This window comes from Porites lutea, chromosome 8 (genome assembly GCF_958299795.1).
Source record: "Porites lutea chromosome 8, jaPorLute2.1, whole genome shotgun sequence".
NCBI lineage: Eukaryota > Metazoa > Cnidaria > Anthozoa > Scleractinia > Poritidae > Porites > Porites lutea.
In genome coordinates this window covers 1,686,553-1,709,662 of record NC_133208.1, presented here as the reverse complement: position 1 = coordinate 1,709,662, position 23,110 = coordinate 1,686,553, and the positions used below count along the sequence as shown (strand labels likewise).

At 38.4% G+C, this 23,110-nt stretch overlaps 1 protein-coding gene across 1 annotated transcript; it reads left to right on the top strand.

Annotated features, from left to right (window-relative positions):
* The first annotated feature begins 1,245 nt into the window (after window positions 1-1,245).
* LOC140946956 (uncharacterized) lies at window positions 1,246-6,720 on the top strand. Its single transcript, XM_073396042.1, has 4 exons — window positions 1,246-1,467; window positions 2,543-2,605; window positions 3,911-4,222; window positions 5,284-6,720. Exons 1-4 carry the CDS (start codon window positions 1,315-1,317, stop codon window positions 5,383-5,385), a joined length of 630 nt encoding a protein of 209 aa, XP_073252143.1. The 5' UTR covers window positions 1,246-1,314; the 3' UTR covers window positions 5,386-6,720.
* Window positions 6,721-23,110: the final 16,390 nt, after the last annotated feature.

Below are 23,110 nucleotides of genomic sequence, written 5' to 3'. Positions count from 1 at the left end.
TAAATATGTTATCTGTCTCTTTGCACCTTATTTACCGGGGAAGGGGATCTACATCACCATAATTGGCTGAAAGTCGTTTTTAGCGCATGCGGGGAAGCTATAGGTAGCGTGTGGCTAGGTGATGAATGAACTCCTACAACAATGAGTGTTGAAGTCTCGGGCGTTTTTTGGACGCCTTTTCCCGGGCATCATAAAAACTTAAAATGTTTCCCTCATTCTTGGGAAAAACAGTGGTGGCGTGGCGAAAAGTCAGCTGTTTTTTCAGGCTACTCCTGCCTCACGTCGTCACATTCACAATCTACAATGTTCTGTTCTGGGCTTCAAGGTGCAGTAAAAAGCGATGCAAAAAACACCCCCCCTCACTAGATCAAGCGCGTTTTATTTTCGCTTGGCTTGTTTTATTTTCACGATGTCCCTACTCTCTGAGAGCCTTGTACAGGCCTGTTAATAACGCTCTCATGTTTCTAAACAAACACACAAGGATGCACTCATTATCGCCTTCGTCAGAACGCATCCTAATCTGGTGTTCCTGTGGCACTAAGGCAGAAATTTTCCACCTATCACGGGCGACTGCAAATTAGCCGCCCCTATTAGTTTTATCAGGCGCACCTCGGTCGGAAAACTGGCCTCCCATCGACTCGATTTCGTTTCCGTAATTTTCCGTAAGTGACGAACGCGGATCCGTAATCAATAACTACCTCAAGTTTTAGAGAGTTTTAGCTTCACGTATGTACGGTAAACGGTAAACGTCTGATTCAACTGAGTTTAGAATTTCTCAAGATAGAAAATGAGCAGATAAAGACAGTTCAAAACAATTCTTATAGATAAAAAGTTGAGTGAAACTACTGAATTCAGTATATGTTAAAGGTAAACAGTAAACGACAGTTAAAAGGGAAAGTTGGTCACGTGGTAAAAAATCGCGTCTGCCGTTTGACGTATACAAGAAGCTAAAACTCTCCGCTGTAACAAATGCAACTGGTTACTGTGCGGAGTGCCCCCAAAGTCATAGCCTGTTCCAGGCGTTCAGATAGTCTCCCCTCGTTTTTTTTTCCCTTGTGAATTTTTTTCTTGCGCTCTACTATCTGAACGCCTGGAACAGGCTACCCGAAAGTCATACCTATTGGAATAATTTAAGGAACAAAGCTCTTTTTGGCTGTACTCAAGAACCGCGTGCTTCAGTAATTACCTAATTAATTCTCTAGTTATATTGAGCATGTTTCGATCTGTGTCTTGGAAATAAAGAAGTCGAAACATTTAAGGAGGCTTTAAGGACTGACAGTAACTGAATAACTCAGGCTTCACCTTTGCAACGCCATGGAACGTGCTGAAAAATGCAGCCTGATCGCCCTCTCAGTTGTACAAATTATTATGTCTGCTGTCTTCTTGACGCTTGGTTTGGTTGACGGGTTGAAAATCCGCTATGGAACTGCAAGCCTATTGTACAAGCCGTGTTGGCTTGCAGCCCTGGTAAGTGGTCAAAGAACGTAAATACAAGCTACGTCACCTTTTAAAAGCATCAAGTCCTCGCCCTAAGTCCTCTGTTTTTCATTTTTATGTGCCTAAAATTTGTAACAGTTTACCTAGTAATCATTCAAATACGGTTCATCTGTTTCCGCACTTTTAAGCAACGGTGTGAAAATTTGTTGTTGCACAGTCATGGCTGTTTATTTAGCAAAACGAAGAAAATATAACTTTGAGTTTAGGAAAGTCTTAGTCTATATACAATTAGTCGGAAAAAATATTTGAGCTAAAAGATTCTAGTTATTTCGGCCAGTCATTATATTTCCGCATAACAACGATTGCAGCGTAAGTACGAGGCCACCACGTAGCACAATCATCAGTTGATATTGCCTCTGTTGGCTCTTGTGGTCGGGCGCCTGGTATTTTATGGTCAAGTTGTAAACCATGAGTAAGATTCTTTGTTTATTTTACAAGAACTGAGACTCAAAAATTAACTTATTTCTGATCTCAAAAATTAATAGACAGCCCTAAACATGTTCCCTCTTAAGTCTTCGGTCACTTTGGTATCTCTTGCTGCTTGACCGATTGCTATTTTGAAGCGCGCTTTAGTTTAAATAATTAAACATTTTTTGACTGATATTTTCTTTTCGGCTGAGCGAAGCAGCAATCCAAAGAATTCTCTCTTATCTTTATTTCTAACAGCATACTTAAATGATAACTAAAAAAGATATTTTTTGTGGATGTAAATGCTTCCTAGTTAAGTGTGTTAACTGTCGCGGATGCAAATATTACTTCTCTGACGTCACAAGCCTTTTTTGCTTTCAGGAAGCAGATCTTGCTCTAAGGTTTTGAATTTTTAGAGAGAATCCAACTTTGGATTCTGGCGCAAAGATTATTTGAATCGCGTCACAATGAAAGAAAAAAGCCTCGTAAAATGGATTCTCTGAGAGTGTGCCAGCGATGCTGGCGACCAGCGAGAACGTGACGGATCTCATGTTCTCACATGAAAGCCGTCTTGCCAAGTGTACCGCTTTTACCTGCTTTGACCTGTTTTACCAATTTTTTATCTTTTCCCTGACAGTCTCTTCCAGTTGGTATCATGGGACTGGCCTTAGCCCGCTCTCGCAGACCTTCTCCGATGCTGGTAGGGAAAACTGTATTATAATTATAATCACCTAACTAGCCATCTAACAAGCTAATTATAGAGAGGATATTACACGGTGGCGCGAAGATATGAATTTTATTTTCGAGTGGTAAAACAATATTTTACGAACGAGCGCAGCGAGTGAGTAAAATATTGCTTTTGCCACGAGAAAATAAAATTCATATCTTCAAGCCGCCGTGTAATGTTCTTTTTATTATATAGACAAAGACATCCATAAAATAATAGAGGGAAATTACCGAAATTACGTCATCGATAAACTCACGTGTGAGATTACGGAAAATAAACCACTCGGGTCCCGGATGTAGTTTTTATGAATTTTACGAGTGGTATATTTTCCAGTAAAACACTCGTGTCTATACAATAAAACAGTTTACAGGTTCTTGATCAAAAACAAGATGATACCAAGAGTGTTCTTCGTCTCTTTGTACCAAAGGAAAAAAAATATAACATTACAGAGTATACAGACCCTTGGACGAGCAATTCCATACCCCCTTCTGGAGGAAAAGGGAGGGGCGAAACCTTTCTTGGGGTTCCTTCTATGTTATGGTTAACAATTGTTGAACGAGGCTGAACCTGATATTGAAAATTATGTAGAACGAAGTGGATAACAGCCTACGAGATCTGCGTAATACTTCATATATATCATTCGGCGAAAGCCGAATTCAATAATTGTTTTATTATTCATTCAAAATATTTCCAAGCTCTTAACAAACCTTCCGTCCTCGTAGACTTCTTTAAAAAACATTTGCCTGATTTTCCGCACCGTTGGAGAATATGAATATAGTTATTACTTCTCAAAATGTAGGTGACATACATTAAGCAATAGTTTTTACGTATCTTGCCTTTTGATTTTTTCCTGTTCAGTTTTAGTCATTTATTCCGCTATTTCGTCTTTTGATAGCTGTCGCCCGGCAGCCCAGCTGTTTCGACACATGCTAAAAAAAAGCTACAGTGACGCACCGCTGCCATGGAACGAGGTTGCGATCGTATCGATAGGAGCCAACCAGAAACGAAATCTTTAAATTAGTTACATTAAACTCATTATAGGCGCTCTTCTGAAACGAGAAAAATCTAAGTTTATAAGACTCAAGGTGTCAGGGGGGTTTTCGAATTAAATTGTGTAATTTTGGCTCCTTTGAGCATTTTCTTCCTGTATTTAGTTTCTTCGCGGAAGAAGTGAAATCTTAAAAATGGCTGGGCAGCTTATTAGGGCACATTCTATTATGCCTATCTAAATGCATTATTGTTTTTATTGATTTTTTTGTTCACTTTTTGTTATCTTAGATCAAAGCCATTTGGTCAGTAAGCGTCCCTTGTATTGTCTTCTCTGCACTGGTAGTTTTCTCATATTATCACTTTGGATTAGCAACGTTAGTGCGAAGTAGGTCATTCCCCTCGCAGACTGATATCGGCTTTTTGGACGAAGACACCTCGTTGACTGAGTACACTGAAAAGGAAGAAGAAGCTTTGGCTGTATTTGGCATTATTGTAATATTGTCCATCTTAGAAATGATTCTCGCCGCTGCCATAGCAAAAATCAGCGACACAAGTTACCAAAGCCCACAATCCTCTCCGATGTATTACATGTATTCCCAGGTTAGTATACGGCGTAACTACAGCGCTAACCCTATAACATGTTCATGTGCTTAAGGGGGCATTACGGGTGTTTTTTGGGAGAAAGGATGTTGATTTGGGAAGGAAATAAATTAGGGTAGAAAAGGTATACACACGAACCAGTTAGTCCGCTAATGGGATCATAGGCACCCGGCTGAGGTGGTGGACTATCTTGCCGTATTTGTCTGCTAATTATTCACTTCATATTTTAAATTCCAACAACCCTCAAATCCAATATTTTCCAATTTTTCCAACATTTTAAACATCTCCCTAATTTTCATACATTAAAAACATTCGAAAAATCATCCACAAAATCTCAAAAAACTATTGAATTAAGGACTGCAACTAAATGGAGCCATTTTTTGATTAAATGAAATCGTGGCTAGATATTCAAGGTATAGGGTGGACATCAACGAAAAAAAATGCTTTTAACAAAACTGCCCCCTTAACTATCTGAATGCAGTGTTACGACACTGGGGTCATACAATTCTTCCGACAATTACAGCAGGAAACTATTCAACCTGTTTATCATTTCAGTGTATGGTGTTTAGTTAATTTATTTTATCTATTTATTCTACTCAAAACCTACTTAAAAACGTCCTCAGAATTAATGTCAGATGTGGGTCAAATTCTTGTTTGGAAAGAGCGCCCAAGTTAAGAAAGCAAGGAAAATCCTAGGGTGTCATCGTGTGTTTACGTCCCCCATTAAGCCATAATGGGAAATCTATAACTTGAACGTAGTAGTTTTGCAGTAAAGTTACAAAAGAACTGCAAGTTGTTCAATTGCAATATCGGCACGTACAAACTTCTTGCTTGGCTTAATAAACCCATTGCTTTCTTAGACATTCTCTGTCACCTCCATCGTCAATGCTAGAAATTAGCCTATTTTGCTAAAACGAGGGCAATGAAGGAGAATTAAAGGATAGAAATAACAATGCATATTCAGTTTAAACTGTCAGTTTGTGATCGGTGTCAGTGGACGTTGCTATGCCAATTAACGGAAGAATCATCATAAGCTCAAACTGAAAACTTTTTTTCTACAGCCTGGCCAAGATGGATTTTCTTTTCCACAAGGGATGCGCGAAGGGGTTGTGAATCAGAATCACCATGGAAGAGGCATTACTAATTTCGCTGGCTCCCACTAAAATCAAGGGAGTTATTGGCCAGTTTGACGCTGGGAATTTCTCCAAGACCCTTCACAATAAAATTTGTTAGAATAGGACAAGTTACTATCTGTCAAAACTACAGTAAAAACCCACATATAAGAACCTAGAATTTTTGAGGTCAGGCTGAACAGGTTCTTATATTTTAGGGTAGTTTTTCACAATTCAGGCTGATTATAGGTTCTTAATTGGTTCATATTTTTCAGAGGTTGTCGTAGTGTAACCATTGGCAGAAATATTGTATCACTGATACATAATAGTTTATGGAAAACATATTTCTCGTGAAAATCCAAACAAATGTAAATCAAAGAAAACATACAAACGGTTACTTTTTGTCAGAAGTTTCCAACACAATTAACATCCGGAATTTTGACCATCAAAATTGGATTGATTTGTTTTGGGTAAGAACCTATTTTTGTTTGCCAAGCTGAACAGTTTCTTATATATTTTTGGGTATTTAAATGCCAAATTTCAGCCTGTAGATTCTTAAATCACCAGGTTCTTATATGCGGGTTTTTACTGTATTTGTAAAAGATAGCGACATCGAAAGCTCAGACTCGAAATTGTCTCTGCTGCTACTATATAATCCGGAGATAAAGGAATTCCCTTTTTTTTCTGTTCCCTTCAAAATAATTCTTAAAAAGGACCTTGTTTGAAATAAAAACAAAATGTTGCTACTTCAGTAAATTTGATAATGCTCCAAAGATTCTTTTTTATTTCACCAGTATCATTGGTATCTGGTAGATGGAAGGGACTGTCCATTTATGATCGTTTTTTGAGTTCAACCCTTGAACATTCTCAAAAACATGAATTTATAGATCTTTTAAAACCGATCATACCACCTCTAATAACTTAGACTTAACAAGAGGAACAGCTGGAATAAGGGCTTTAGTAAAACTACACCGGTAAGCAATAGAAATAGGTAGATAAAATCAAACTACGAAGCCCCTCGAAGGATAATAGGCATTGACCTTTTTGTGGATCCAATCTGATAGAAGACGAACTGTGTTCACTTTCTTTTTCGCTTTCCTACATACTCTATGATAAGGAATAATTTTTACAATAAAATCAGGACTCTGATTCCAAATATTACCTAGCTACCTGTAAACGTTTTGATCAATGAGCTGATGAACTCCTCTCAGCGACTTTATCAATATACAGTTCATAAAATATATTTCAGCTCGCTTTGATGTTCGTGACAAATTACTACCAAAGTAACGTAATTGCCCTATGACGTAATTTTAATTCTTAAAATAACTTTTGCAATACTGTATGTACTTATATGATCATGCAAATATAGCTCGTTGTTGTTTTAAATTTTGTTGTTGCCGTGTTGTCTTCATCTTTTTCACATTATGTCTTACTCCTAATTGCTTTATCTCGATGTAAACTCCATAAAATCGTATTTTTCAATGCTTTTTCCAACTTCCATAAAAATACCGTTTTGCCAGTCCTCCCGATCCTGCGGACTTTCTGCAGTTTTAACGCTAAAGCAAGTACAGTGGCCCTCATTTTTTATTTCACGATTTTGATGATAACAATTTTTCCTTTCCTATAGTTTTGGTATTTTGGCACACTGTTAGGGCACGGGAGACAGACGCAGACGTAGTTCTTAGGGGCTCGTCACGCGCGTTCCTGCCCCATAAGTAGAACGCCTGCGTGGGAGGCTACGGAAGAAAGGGAGACTCTTCGATTTAGAAAGACCAATTAAAGGGTTTTTGCAGGAGACCATAACCCGGAGTGAGTAACTCCCACACTGGGCCTATGTCGCGGTGTTTTTATGGACCAGTTTATTTTCAGACAATAGAATCTCCTCCATGTCAATGAGCGCATGCAAAGTATAAGATATCAAAAAGGAAAACAAAACTCTATTAAAAGGCAAAAAATATCATTTTAGGTCTGCAGATTTTGCTGACTAGTTTGTGGAACTTTAAAGATATTCGAAATTCGCGCCAATACCGTTCTTAAAATATACTGGTCCGTAAAAACGCCGTGACTCGAGCGCATGGAAGTTATGGGTTATGGGCTCCTGGCCTTTGCAAAGAGTGCGAGTAGGATGTTGTGTTTTCTTTTTTTTTCGGTCCAATATGACACCCAAAATTCCTTCAAGTCTAAAAAAGTCTCTTCCAGACTCCAAGATAGTGGGAAAACTGAGCGAGACATTTTACCTAGTCAGTAGCTTGTGGCAACGACCTGCTTCCGGCGTCTTCACCCATTTCTTACTTCCTCTTTTAAAACCGACAGTTTTGTCTTTTATATGACTAGAGTAGTTTCTTTTTTAAGCAAGTGCACCGAGTGGCATACACATTTAAAATCAAGAGATAAGACCCTGAACTCTTACCATCCGAACCAAGAGAAAGAAGAGAAACGAGGAGGTGAAAGTGAATTTCAAACAAAGGCCTGCATTTATATACGGAAGAGGAGAAAAAAAATTCAGTTCAAGTTTACCCATCTGTATTGCTATACCTGTATTTTGAAATTAAAGTGTATTAAATCTAAACAGAGCAAGAAAAAGTACTTCGCGGGGGCTCTCGGCGGGTCTGAAAATTTCATTTTCTGCTAACCAGCTGGAATAAGAAATTTTACTTGGCACTATTTCCGGAAAAAATTACTCTGGGAATTGCAATATTGCTACAAAGTTTGGTGCTTGTATCAATAATCTTATAATTCTTTAGCTAACAAGCCGCCGGAGAATATGGGTTCACTCACATTCCTCATGTGCTGATTTCATTACTCAGTTGAAATAAAACTCGTCACTGTTAAAAGTAACATTTACCATTTATCTCATTCATAAATCGGGAAAGTCCATGAACACGCAATAGGCATAAATGTCTATTTTCCTGACCCTATTGAGCGCGTTTTACCAGTACTCGAGAAACGCGAAACGAGTACCACAATAAGAAAGCTCGCGCGCGAGACACACGCGCCAATTGAGAGACTGGGTTCTAAAAGAAACCAATATGGCGGCGGATTTGATCACACATAACACATGTAAGGGAAATTGGATCTAAAGTAACTTAATAAGACTTCTGGAAAACGGATTTGAGCTTCAGCAGTTCTTTTACTTACTCTTCAACACTTGGAGTTATTTTTGGCCTAAGAATTCTCGCACGTGGCATGGCAGAAGTCGTGAGAAATCTGGCACAGGTCGTGTGAGGTATGTGAATTTAACGGCTTAACTTGAGCTTAAATTTAAGGCCGTTATGCTGGAAGTAATGGTCTTACGAGCAAGTTATATTGATAATGGTAATCAAAGGAAAAAGCTTATCGCTTAGATCATCAAGTAAGTACAGGAGATCTGGTACGGTCAAATTAAAGTGAAACATGAAATTTGGCAGGTACAGAACGCAGCAGGTCACAGGTCACAGGTCACAAGTGCAGGTCATTGCTCTGTTGATAAATAACTGAGATAAGCAGTTTCCCTTAAGCTAAAATTCTATTTCGGATTTTGATTCCTCATGGAGAGTGTTTATAATGTCAGTTGTGGAATGTGCGTAGAATGTGCATAATGTCTGTTATGGAATGTTTGGGATAGAGGTCACCCCACGGGTGGTGGTGTGACCTGATAAGTTGCCAAGAATCTACTATAGAAACTGAGTGTGAAATCCTCTGGGTTAAGATCAACATAGTGGGTTGAAGACCTTGTATGTTTGTGCCTTTTATAACCGGGAGGAGGGAGACGCCATTCATTTAGAAAACTTTGAGAGATCACTCCAACAGATTGGTGACAATGCCTGATCACATAATTATCTAGATAGCAGGAGGCATGAACCTCCCTGGATTTGACTGGAAGCACATGATCACGGCTTAGTCCAACTTATAACTAATCCTACACGGGGTAAAAATGTCTTAGACTTTTTTTATATCTAACAATGACAGTGTTATCATCAAGACTCAAGTCATCCCAGGTTTTAGTGATCATGATGCTGTGTTTGTTGAGGGTAATATCCAAGTAACAATCAACAAACAAATTCGCAGGATCGTTCCCTTATATAGAAAAGCAGACTGGGATGGTCTTAAAGAACACATGTCTAAATATTTAGACTCTAGCGTGCATTCTTCTGACTGTGATCTGTCAATAAATGATTTGTGGTCTAGTTTTCGAGAGGAATTGACCTATGGTATCAAGAGATTCAAACCACATAGGTTAACAAGCTCTAGAAATGGACTGCCATAATGTGTCCCCCTCATTGAAATGCCTTATGAAGAAACAACACGCAAAATAATCCTCGCTATAAGATGCATACTGGCAGTATGTGGACAAGATTATTACCCCAATTAGTGACGACTTGATGGGGCTTGTGATGGGGGAAAACGACTCTGGGGCTTGTTTAAGCACTCCAAATCTGACAGCTAGGGGGAATCACCTCTTAAACATCAAGGTAACCAATGCGGCCAGTAAGGTGACTTTTTTAAACAGCTATTTCCAATCAGTGTTCACAAGCTATGTACCAGTAGTACAGATTTAACAAGGGCATTGAAAAGTTTATTCCTTGTCTCAACCGCTGTCAAAGAATCAATGTTCAAGAGTAATCGTTTAATTGTGAAGACAGTTTTGGTAGCCTTTTTACCAAGAATTTCCCTTGCGTAGGCATAATGACCAGATGATATCATTTCTGTTCCTAGGTATGTTTGTTTGTTAGCAATTTCTTTAATTTCATTTGCATATTTGAAATCTGTTTTGTTTTTGTTTCGCTAAAATAATATGATGATATTAGATTTTTTGGTATTTATTTTGAGCTTCCATTTTTGAGCATGTTTATATTATTACATTCAGCGATTGTCGCAATCCTTCTGGTGAATTACTTATTACTAACAGATCATCAGCATTAACATCAGGCAGTTTAGTGATTGATTACCTAACGTTATGCCAGGGCAGTTATGTCCTCTAAAATACTCCGGAAGGTCATTCATAAATGAAGAAAAATAACACTGGGCTTAAGCCGTCCCTTGCCGTATGCCTTTGTTACACAAGAAGCTCCCAGTCATTGTTTTTTGATTAACCTTCACACAGCTCCTAATAATTATTGATGGATACATTGATTTGATGACCTTCAGGAATTTTCCTTTTATTCCTTCCTTTTGTAGTTTATATGCCATTTCAGACTGCCATACACTATCAAAAGCCTTTTCATAGTCAATAAAGCCAACATAAAGTTTTTCATGTTGTTTGGTGCACTTTTGAAGGAGTTGTTGTAAGATGAATAAACTATCTGTTGTTCTAGCATTTGGTCTGAATCCAGATTGTTTTGGGTTGAGAATGTTATGGATTTGGATATATTTATTCAACCTGGATTGTAAAATTGATGTGAACAATTAATTGTCCAGACAACTTGTCAAAGTGATTCCTCTGTAATTTGCTGGGGCCCTTCTATCACCTTTCTTTTAGTAATGGGTTTTATCACGCCAATATTCCAGTCAGTCGGAAATTTACCATCGTTAAGTATATCTTTAAAGATTTTTTCTTATGAGGGAAGCAAAAAATATTATTGTGGACCCATGTTTGATCATTTCATTTAGGAATTATAGAATCAAGGTTGCTTTCTTTCTTTTTCGTAAGTTTTGATATAAATTATGTTTGTGGAGTTGTTTTGGAGTGACTGAGTGTATTTTCATTTGTTTCATTGTTATCATAAAGTAATTGTCAAAAATATATGGTTTATTGAGTGTGTAGTGAGTGTTTGATTGATTAACTGACCGACTAACTGATTGAATGGTTGATTAACTGACTAAACACTCCATTAAGAAGGGGAGAAGATGCCCACTTGAAAATTTTTAACATCAGTGAAAATCTTGAATCGATGAATAATGAGCTGAGCACTAATTTTAAATACGCTAACCTGTGTATGATTCCAGTTTCCTTTTTTGTCGGGTAGCAAACGGTAAAATCTCTTTTGTTTGTTTTGTTGCGAAGAGCCTTTTTTTTTGTTGGTGAACTTAACTACAGTTAGTATTTCTTTAATGAGCATTACCGGGTAGCCTCTTTGACAAAGCTTGTATTCAAAGTCTCATTTGCTTTGTTCAAAGTTCTCTCTGACTGAGTTAGTTGTTAAAAGACGTAGTGTTCCTCCTTTACCCTTTTTGCAGCTTGAACGGTGGCAAGATGAGAAGCGTGTGTATTAAAAAGTTTCAGTAGACTTGAGTCAAGTATTTTTTATGAGTTGAAAGGCAAGGTCCCTTTAAAACCTCAGTATCAAGAAAAACAGTGCATTCGGATGATACTTCACAAGTAAACTTGATACTTGTAGGGTGGCATGTGTTAACAAAGTCAACAAAAATTGTAAACTTCTTTGGTTGAAATGTCCCACAGTGAAAAGATATCATCTACAAATCTCTTCCAAACCAAAGGTTTATAGGGGCGAGCCATTAGCAGTCGTTTTTGCATGTCTACCATAAAAATAACAGAGAAAGCAACTGCCATCTTAGTTCCCATAGCAATGCCTTGTTTTTGTATGAAGTGTCCTTCATTAAATTTGAAATAATTCTCTTCGAGTATGAGCCGTAAAAGTTCCCGTTTACAACTGTTTGTGGAAATTGGCAAATTATGCTCGTAGTGCTTTTCATAATGATGGCAAATAATGTCAATACCCTCTGTTTGAGGGATGTTTGTGTAGAGATAAGCGTCCACATCTAGAGTGGCTAAAACCGCATCATTAGAGATTTGTGCGTTTTCAATAAAGTTGATGAAATGGGTAGTGTCTTTTAAATACAGTTGTATGACTCCTGTTTTTGTGCGATAGGTTGTAATAGTGAGTCAACGAAACTGAAGATATGCTCAGTAGGGCTGCTACTACAAGAAACGATTGGTCTGCAGCTGACTGGTATTAATTTCTTATGGATTTTTGTCAGCATGTAAAATTGTGGTATGCGTGGTTGGTTAAGGCCAATTGTTAACCATTTGAGTCATTGTGTCAATATTGCCCAAAAGGAATAGTTTGTTAACTATTCAATTCACTTTTTGAGCAGTGTTTAGCATAATAGGATATGTAAGAGGCTTGTAGAATTTATCATCAGATAATTGTTGTGAGCCTTCTATTTTTTGTGCGTTGTTCATAATGACTGTAGTTGTTCCTTTATCAGCTTTTTTAAGATTGATGTCGCTAAATTACGTTTAAGTGAGGCGATAGCTTTTCTCTCATTCACTGGGATATTAGAATGTATCTAAAGGGGCATGGAAAACTATTGTAGCAAGTTCTGGCGAGCTTTGTTTGTTCCAGGTACATGTACATGTAATGTTCTGAGGCAACCGAGTTTTGAATTGGTGGTTGCCATGTGGATTTAACATGGAAGGGATGTTCCAAGGTTTTCCTTTTTTCTGTGAACATCATATCTTAAATGCATTTTCTAGCAAAATTAATGAAAACCTTTAATAAGGATTTATTGAAGCTAGGAACAGAAGGGTTGGTATAAATTGAAGACCTCTAGAAGTTTAACCTCATTGAGAAGTTAATTAGAGAAATTTTTCGATATATTTCTCATTTTGAGTTCTAGTGTTGTAAGTTAAAGAAGATTTTAGGTTGTTGCATCTAGAGAGCGTTTCTTATTTATCTGACCCTTGGTTTATGGTTTATGGTGTCAGTAGTAGAATGTGCATAGAGTGTGCTTAATGTCGGTTGTGAAATGTGCGTGGATTTGGATTGCTACTACCCCAAAGGTTTAGTTGCTATAACTTCTTTCCTCAGGTATATACTTTAGAGACTGAGGGTGAAAGACCTTGTACATGTAAGTTTGTGCCTTTTATAACCCGAATGAAGGAGACACCATAAGTTTAGAAAACTTTGAGAGATCACTGCAACAGATTGGTGGCAATACGTCGTCACATGATTATCTGGGTAGCAGGTGATGTGAACTTCCCTGGATTTGACTGGAAGCACAATTGCCTATTTCCAATGTGTCATTTCCCTGGGCTAACCTCAAAATTTGCTGATTGTCTTGACAATCATGGTTTAGTCTAACTTATAACCAATCTTACATGGGGTAATTACATTTAATGTCTTAGACTTTTTACATGTAGCAACAACAGTCTTATCAAGACTCAAGTCATCTGAGGTATAAGTGATCATGATGCTGTGTTTGTTGAGGGTATAAATATCAAAACAACACTCAACAAACAAAAACGCAGGATGGTTGCCTTGTATAGAAAGACAGACTGGGATGCCGTAAAGAATACATGTAGACTCTGTCGTGCATTCTACTGCCTGTGATCTGTCAATAAATGATTATTTATTTGTGTTCTACAGTAGTTTTCGAGAGAAATTGACTTCTGGTATCAAGCGATTTATACCACATACAAGCACAAGAAAATCTGTGCGATACGGTCTTCGACCATACCCCTAACCGTACGCCATCTATGTATGCCACCCATTTCAATTACAACTGCTGGTATCGTAAAGCTATTATTCACAAACTAAAGCCACACAAGGCCTGATGGTCGTTCTCTAATAGTCCTCTGGGATCTCTCTCCTTAGTAATAGATAATCCCTATCATCCCACCAAGTACCAGAGGACTGGAAAAAAGCCTTGGTAACACCCATCTTTAAGAAAGGTGATAGTGACAGTCTGGCAAACTACAGACATTTCCCTGTATCTGCAGTAAATTATTGATTTTGTTTGGTTTATGGACTATTGTCAGGGTTAGGTTCATTGTTAAGGATGTTTTGTTTTCTTTGATTAAGTCAGCTGGGAGTAATAAATTACATTACAGCAGAGATCCACTGCGTACAATGAAAGGCTGATACTGTTTATTTTCTCTGTGAAAAAAATGTTTAATATGTTTACAGTTGGTGAAATGGCAACCAATTCTCCTCATGCAAATGCAGGAAACTGCAACTCTACAATGCTGTCAAAAACAGACTTTGCATCAGTGTGCAAGACATCTGCTGTTAGCCTTAATCTATTCTTCAAATGATTAATGTATTAAAGTAGGGAAAGTTCTAACAGAAGTTGAAACATGTTAATTTAATTTTTGTCAATCTGATTTTTTTTTCAGTAATGGACTGCTTTGTGTCACAGATTTTGGAATCTTGATGAATAGGAATAGCATGGCAACCTGAGAGACAATGTAATACAATCAGAAAACAAGATTAGCATGAAAAAGCAGCCCTGAGCACAAGGTAAAGAACTCTTCAATTGTTTTTTCTTTTACAGTAATACAGTGTATTTACCAGTATATGTGACATACATGTACCATATTTAGTTAATTCAGGTGACTCCAACGTAATTATAAGCAAATTAATTTTTAGTATTTTTTCTTACCTGTTTGCGTCACGTCAATTTATTTATCACATAATTCTTTATATACACACAAACTTGTAGAGTGATTAACTGACTAGGCTTTTTATTGTTTGAATTATGGTTTTTTAACTAACAAACTGACACTTTGATTATTTAAATGTAACTAACTGGCTAACAGTTTAAATGGTTGACTGATAATCAAATTCCCTCTTCCCCGGAACAGCAAAGGTGTCAAATGCCTGGGGTATGCCTGGGGAAGGGTGGGGGCATTAGGTTGAAGCTTAGATTTGACTGATACAATGTAGATACATGTAACTGAGATAAACAGTTTCTCCTTAAGCTGAAACGCTATTTCCGATTTTGATTCTCTGTTTAGAGAGTTTACAATGTCACCTGTGCAATGTGTGTGGAATGGGCTTAATGTCAGTTTTGAAATGTGCATGGATTTGGATTGCTAACACCCCAAATGTTTGGTTGCGACAACTTCTTTCCCTGGGAATATACTTAAGAGACTGAGTGTGAAATCCTCTCGGTTAATACATGTATCAACATACAGTACATGTAGTGGGGTGTCAGACCTTGTAAGTTTGTGCCTTTCATAACCCAAATTAAGGAGACGCCATACATTCTTTACCCCTAGTGATTTCTGTTCCTCTACCTGGGAAACACATATCCCTAAAGTGATATGTTTTCCCCTAGCTGGGAAACACATTATCCCTAGTGATATCTGTTCCCCTACCTGGGAAACACATATCCCTAGTGATATGTGTTCCCCTACCTAGGAAACACATATCCCTAGTGATATGTCTTCCCCTAGCTGGGAAACACACATCCCTAGTGATAATTTTTATGTGTTCCCCTACCTGGGAAACACAAAACTCTAGTGATATGTGTTTCCCTACCTGGGAAGCACAATATCCCCAGTGATATGTGTTTGCCTACCTGGGAAACACATATCCTTAGCGATATGTGTTCCCCTACCCAGGAAACACATATCCCTAGTGATATGTGTTTCCCTAGCTGGGAAACACATATCCCTAGTGATATATGTTCCTCTACCTGGGAAACACAAAACCCTAGTGATATGTGTTCCTCTACCTAGGAAACACATATCCCTAGTGATATGTGTTCCCCTACCTGGGAAACACATATCCCTAGTGAGATGGTTTCCCCTGCCTTGGAAACACATATCCCTAGTGATATGTGTTTCCCTAGCTGGGAAACACATATGCCTAGTGATATGTGTTCCCCTACCTGGGAAACACATATCCCTAGTGATATGTGTTCCTCTACCCGGGAAACACACAACCCTAGTGATATGTGTTTCCCTACCTGGGAAAGAGATATCCTTAGGGATAAGTGTTCCCCTATGATAATAATAATAATAATAAAAATAATAATAATAATAATAATAATAATAATAAATTTTATTGACAACAATGCTAACTATTAAAATCCTATTTACAATTAATTCTCTTAAAAAAAAAGAAAAAACTATTCATTCAAAAACACTTTTCACAATTCCTGTCGATTTAAAAAGCACTTAATTTAGCTTTAAAAAAGTTAATTTAACTAAGAAAAATTTATTCGAATAAAAAACATTTCGTTTCAATAAAAAAAAAACTGTCAACCTCTAAAATTCAAAAGTCTCTTTCAACTGCTAAAAACAAAAAAAGAGTAATAATAATAATTATCGTTTATTCAACCTTTTTGCAGCATAAACTGAATTACAAGGCGGGTCATTAATTACATACAAATACCTCGGAATTATGACACGTAAATATAACTGTTAATGTTAAGACATATCACATTTTGCTTTTTTAAACGTGATTCTGGAATTTGATGGTGCCAAAATTTCCAAATCTGTTAGTTCTTGAGGAGGCAGGCACAGAAACAGATTCTCTTGTTCTAAGGGCATACGGTAGACCTTGTGTGTGCAACTCGTGGCACTAAGCTCCATAGCAGGTCCAAAGAAGAGTAACTTCGCTTGAGAAATGTTATGCACGCATCCTCCCTCCTCTGGCGCAGCAAAATTAAGCCTGATTTCTTAAGCGCGTCCTCATAGCACAGACAAGGAAAAATAATTTTTGCCCTCTTTTGTATTGATTCAATTTGATCACTTAAGTATTGCGTGAAGCCAGCCCAAGCCAGGCTCGCATACTCTAAAACAGACCTGATGATACTACAATAGACAAGAATCAGCTACCTATTAGTTATTTCACACTTCTCAAGGGCGCGTATTGAGTATAACCACTTACTCCCTTTCTTTACAATATAAATGACATGCTCGTTCCATGTTAAGTTATAGGAAAAGTGAACCCCTAACAGCTTGTAACAGGAAACCTTTTCTATCAGAGAGCTACCAACTAGTAGAGGGGCTGGGGGAAACGGGCAATACTGCAAAAAAACTAATGCACATTTCCTTGCATTTTTTACCGTTAAGAACCATTCCCCTAGAGGAAGCAAACGAGTAAACATCCGAAACAGTAAAACTCAAATATGAAGGAAAGAGCCTGGGAGCAAATTCCATGACTGTGGCGTCATCTACATATTTAACTCTATTTGTACAGTTAGAGGCAATTCTGTTCATTCATTCCTACCTAGGAAACACATATCACTAGTGATATGGGTTCCCCTACCTGGGAAACACATATCCCTAGTGATATGGGTTCCCCTACCTGGGAAAGATAGATAGATAGCTTTATTAAAAATCCATTGCAGCCCAAGGGCTGGATTACAGACTGTACAATACGTTGAATACTAAGACTAACTATTATAAATAAATAACAGTAAATAAATAAAACAAAGGAACAAAATACAACGTCATGAAATTTAAGAAAATAGCCGCGAATTTACAATAAAACCATTAGAAAATAGCCGCCTTATGCATGATAAAACTATTCATTAGTCTATTTGTTCTACAAAGAGGCATGTTAAAAGCGCGCTTACTCCTTAAGGCTACAGTACTAAGATTACGTGGCGGCAAAAAGCCATGTAACTTGTGGAGGCTGTTGTCCTTAATCTCATCCGATCATTGAATAGGCGCTCTGTCAGCCATTGGCGCCGTTGGTGGAGGGTGGCAATATTGCACTCTTTTAGAGCCTCTTGATAGCCTAAATCAGGGAAAATAATTCTCATGCACGGCGCTGAATTTTCTCTAGCTCTTCAGAGAGATACACAGGCAGACCATTGTGGAAAACTTGGCAGGCATATTCAGACATGGGCCGGATACACGTAGTATAGAAACAAAGTAGCTGCGCAGGATCTCCTTTTGCACGCTTAAGCTGCCTTAATAGATATAGCCTAGAGGCTCCTTTTTTGATAACATTCTCTATGTGAGCGTTCCACTTTAGATTGTTTGAAATTCTGAGACCAAGAAGTTTGAAGTGATATGTGTTCCCCTGCCTGGGAAACACATATCACTAGTGATTTGGTTCCCCTACCTGTGAAACACATATCACTAGTAATATGTGTTCCCCTACCTGGGAAACACATATCCCTAGTGATATGTGTTCCCCTACCTGGAAAACACATATCCCTAGTGATATGGGTTCCCCTACCTGGGAAACACACATCCCTAGTGAAATGTGTTCCCCTACCTGGGAAACACATATCCCTAGTGATATGGGTTCCCCTACCTGACAAACACATATCCCTAATGATATGGGTTCCCCTACCTGGGAAACACATATCCCTAGTGATATGGGTTCCCCTACCTGGGAAACACATATCACTAGTGATATGTGTTCCCCTACCTGGGAAACACATATCACTAGTGATATGGGTTCCGCTTCCTGGGGAACACATATCACTAGTGAAATGGGTTCCCCTACCTGGGAAACACATATCACTAGTGATATGGGTTCCCCTACCTAGGAAACACATATCCCTAGTGATATGGGTTCCCCTACCTGGGAAACACATATCCCTAGTGATATGGGTTCCCCTACCTGGGAAACACATATCCCTAGTGATATGGGTTCCCCTACCTAGGAAACACATATCCCTAGTGATATGGGTTCCCCTACCTGGGAAACACATATCCCTAGTGATATGGGTTCCCCTACCTGGGAAACACATATACCTAGTGATATGTGTTCCCCTACCTGGGAAACACATATCCCTCGTCATATGTGTTCCCCTACCCAGGAAACACATTTCCTTAGTAATATGTGTCCCCCTTCTGGAAAACAGATATCCCCCATGATATCTGTTCCCCTACCTGGGAAACATATACAGGGCTGTAAGTTTAGAAAACTTTGTGACATCACTCCAACAGATTGGTGGCTGTAGCTCATCACATAATTATCTGGATAGCAAGAGACATAATTTTTCCTGGATTTGACTGGAAGCACAATTGCCTATTTCCAGTGTGTCATTTCCCGGCGCTAACCTGAAAATTCGCTGATTGTCTTGACAATCATGGCTTAGTTTAACTTATAACTTATCTTTCGTGGGGTAATTAATGTCTTAGACTTGTTTATAACTAGCAACAGTCTTATAATCAAGACTCAAGTCAACCAAGGTATTAGTGATCATGATGCTGTGTTTGTTGAGGGTATAAATATTAAAACAACACTCAACAAACACATGTAGATTTGACTGATACAATGCAGATACAAGTAGCTGAGTTAAACAGTTTCCCCTTAAGTTAAAACTCTATTTCGGATTTTAATTGTTCGTTGAGAGAGTTTATAATGTCCGTTGTGGAATGAGTGTAGAAGGTGCTTAATGTCAGTTGAGGAATGTGTGTGGATTTGGATTGCTACCACCCCAAATGTTTGGTTGCTATAACTTCTTTCCCTGCGAATATACTTCAGAGACTGAGTGTGAAATCCTCTGTACATGCAGTGGGGTATAAGACCTTGTAAGTTTGTGCCTTTTGTAACCTGAATGAAGGAGACGCCATAAGTTTAGAAAACTTTGAGAGATCACTCCAAGAGATTGGTGGCTATACCTCATCACATAATTTTCTGGATAGCAAGGGACATAAATTTCCCTGTATTTTACTGGAAGCACAGTTACCTATTTCCAATGCGTTGTTTCCTAGAGCTAACCTGAAAATTCACTGATTTTTTTGACAACCATGGCTTAGTCCAGCTTATAACCAATCTTTCATGGGGGTAATTAATGTCTTAGACTTGTTTATAACTAATAACAGTCTTATCATCAAGACCTAAGTCATCCGAGGTATTAGTGATCATGATGCTGTGTTTGTTGAGGGTATAAATATCAAAGCAACACTCAACAAACAAAAACGCAGGATGGTTTCCTCGTTTAGAAAAACAGAATGGGATGCCTTAAAGAACACATGTAGACTCTGTCGTGCTTTCTACTGCCTGTGATCCATCAATAAATTATTATTTGTGGTCTAGTTTTCGAGATAAATTGACTTCTGGTATCAAGCGATATAAACCACATACAAGCAAAAAAAAATCTGTGTGATAGGGTTTTTTTACCATACCCCTAACCGTACGCCATCTATGTATGCCACCCATTTCAATTACAACTGCTGGTAGCATAAAGCTATTATACACAAACTAAAGCCACACAAGACCTGATGGTTGTTCTCTAATAGTCCTCGGGGATCTCTCTCCTTAGTATTCCCTATCATCCCACCAAGTACCAGAGGACTGGGAAAAAGCCTTGGCAACACCCATCTTTAAGAAAGGAGATAGTGACAGTCTGGCAAACTGCAGACTTTTCCTTGTATCTGCAGTGTTCAATTATTCATTTTGTTTGTTTTATGGACTATTGTCAGGGTTGGGTTCATTGTTAAGGATGTTTTGTTTTCTTTGATTAAGTCAAGTGGGAGTAATAAAATTTAATTACATTACATGAGAGATCTTGTGAGCCCATAACTTCCACTGGGTGCAAAAAAAAAATGTTTAAAATGTTTACAGTTGGTGAAATGGTAACCAATTCTCCTCATGGAAATGCAGAAACTGCAACTCTACAACGGTGTCAAAAACAGACTTTGCATCAGTGTGCAAGACATTTGCTGTTAGCCTTAATCTATTCTTTAAATGCGATGAAAGGTGTTAAAGTACGGAAAAGTCTAACAGAAGTTGAAACATGTTAATTTAATTTTTGTCAATCTGATTTTCTTTCAGTAATGGACTGCTTTGTGTCACAGATCTTGGAATCTTGATGAAAAGGAATAGCATGGCAACCTGAGAGACAATGTAATACGATCAGAAAACAAGATAAGCAAGAACAAGCAGCCCTAGGCACAAGGTAAAAAACTCTTCAATTGTTTTTTCTTTAACAGTAATACAGTGTATTTACCAGTATGTGTGACATACCATATTTATTTGATTCAGGTGACTCAAACTTAATTATCAGCAAATTAATTTCTAGTATTTTTCTAACCTCTTTGCGTCGCGTCAAAAATTATTTATTTATCAGATAATACTTTATCTGCACACAAACATATAGAGTGATTTACTGACTAGGCTAATTGCTTGAATGGTTTTTTAACTGATATAATCAAATTCAAATCATCAAATTCCCTCCTCCCCAGGACAGACAAGGTGTGAAATCCTGGGGTATGCCTGGGGGAGGGGGGGGGGGGGGGTTTAGGTTGAAGCTTAGATTTGACTGATGCGATGTAGATACATGTAACTAAGATGAACAGTTTCCCCTTAAGCATAAACTCTCTTTTGGATTTTGATTCTTCGTTTAGAGAGTTTATAATATCAGTTGCAATGTGTGTAGAATGGACTTAATGTCAGTTGTGGAATATGCATGGATTTGGATTGCTACCAGCCCAAATTTTGGGTTGCTATAACTTCTTTCCCTGGGAATATACTTTCAGACTGAGTGTAAAATCCTCTGGGTTAATATCAACATACAGTACATGTAGTGGGGTGTAAGACCTTGTAAGTTTGTGCCTTTTATAACCCGAATGAAGGAGACGCCATATATTCTGTATCCCTAGTGATATGTGTTCTCCTACCTGAGAAACACATATCCCTAGTGATATGTGTTTTGCTACCTGGGAAACACAAAACCCTAGTGATATGAGTCCTCTGCCTGGGAAACACACATCCCTAGTGATATGAGTTCCCCTACCAAGCAAGCACATATCCCTAGGAAGAATTATGTGTTCCCCTACCTGGGAAACACAAAACCCTAGTGACATGTGTTCCCCTACCTGGGAAACACACATCCCTAGTGATATGTGTTCCCCTACCTGGGAAACACAAAACCCTAGTGCTATGTATTCCCCTACCTGGGAAACACATATCCCTAGTGATATGTGTTCCCCTATCTGGGAAACACATATCCCTAGTGATATGTGTTCCTCTACCTGGGAAACACATATCCCTAGTGATATATGTTCCGCTACCTGGAAAACACAAAACCCTATTGATAAAACACATATACCTAGTGATATGTGTTTCCCTACCTGGGAAACACAAAACCCTAGTGATATGTGTTCCCCTACCTGGGAAACACAAAACCCTAGTGATATGTGTTCTCCTACCTGGGAAACACATATCCCTAGTGATATGTGTTCCCCTACCTGGGAAACACAAAATTCTAGTGATATGTACTACCCTACCTGGAAAACACATATCCCTAGTAATATGTGTTCCCTTATCTGGGAAACACAACACCCTAGAGATATGTGTTTCCCTACCTGGGAAACACATATCCCAAGTGATATGTGTTCCCCTACCTGGGAAACACATATCCCTAGTGATATGTGTTGCCTTTCCTGGGAAACACATATCCCTAGTGATATGTGTTCCGCATCCTGGAAAACACAAAACCCTATTGATATGTGTTTCCCTACCTGCAAAACACATATCCCTAGTGATATGTGTTCCCCTACCTGGGAAACACAAAATCCTAGTAATTTGTGTTGCCCTACCTGGGAAACACAAAATTCTAGTGATATGTACTCTCCTACCTGGGAAACACATATCCCTAGTGATATGTGTTCCCCTATCTGGGAAACACAAAACCCTAGTGATATTTGTTCTCCTACCTGGGAAACACAAAACCCTAGTGATATGTGTTCCCCTACCTGGGAAACACATAACCCTAGTGATATGTGTTCCCCTACCCGGGAAAAAGAAAACCCTAAAGATATGTGTTTCCCCTACCTGGGAAACACATATCCCCAGTGATATGTGTTCCCTTATCTGGAAAACATAAAACCCTAGAGATATGTGTTTCCCTACCTGGGAAACACATATCCCAAGTGATATGTGTTCCCCTACCTGGGAAACACATATCCCTAGTGATATGTGTTGCCTTTCCTGGGAAACACATATCCCTAGTGATATGTGTTCCGCATCCTGGAAAACACAAAACCCTATTGATATGTGTTTCCCTACCTGCGAAACACATATCCCTAGTGATATGTGTTCCCCTACCTGGGAAACACAAAATCCTAGTGATATGTGTTCCCCTACCTGGGAAACACAAAATTCTAGTGATATGTACTCTCCTACCTGGGAAA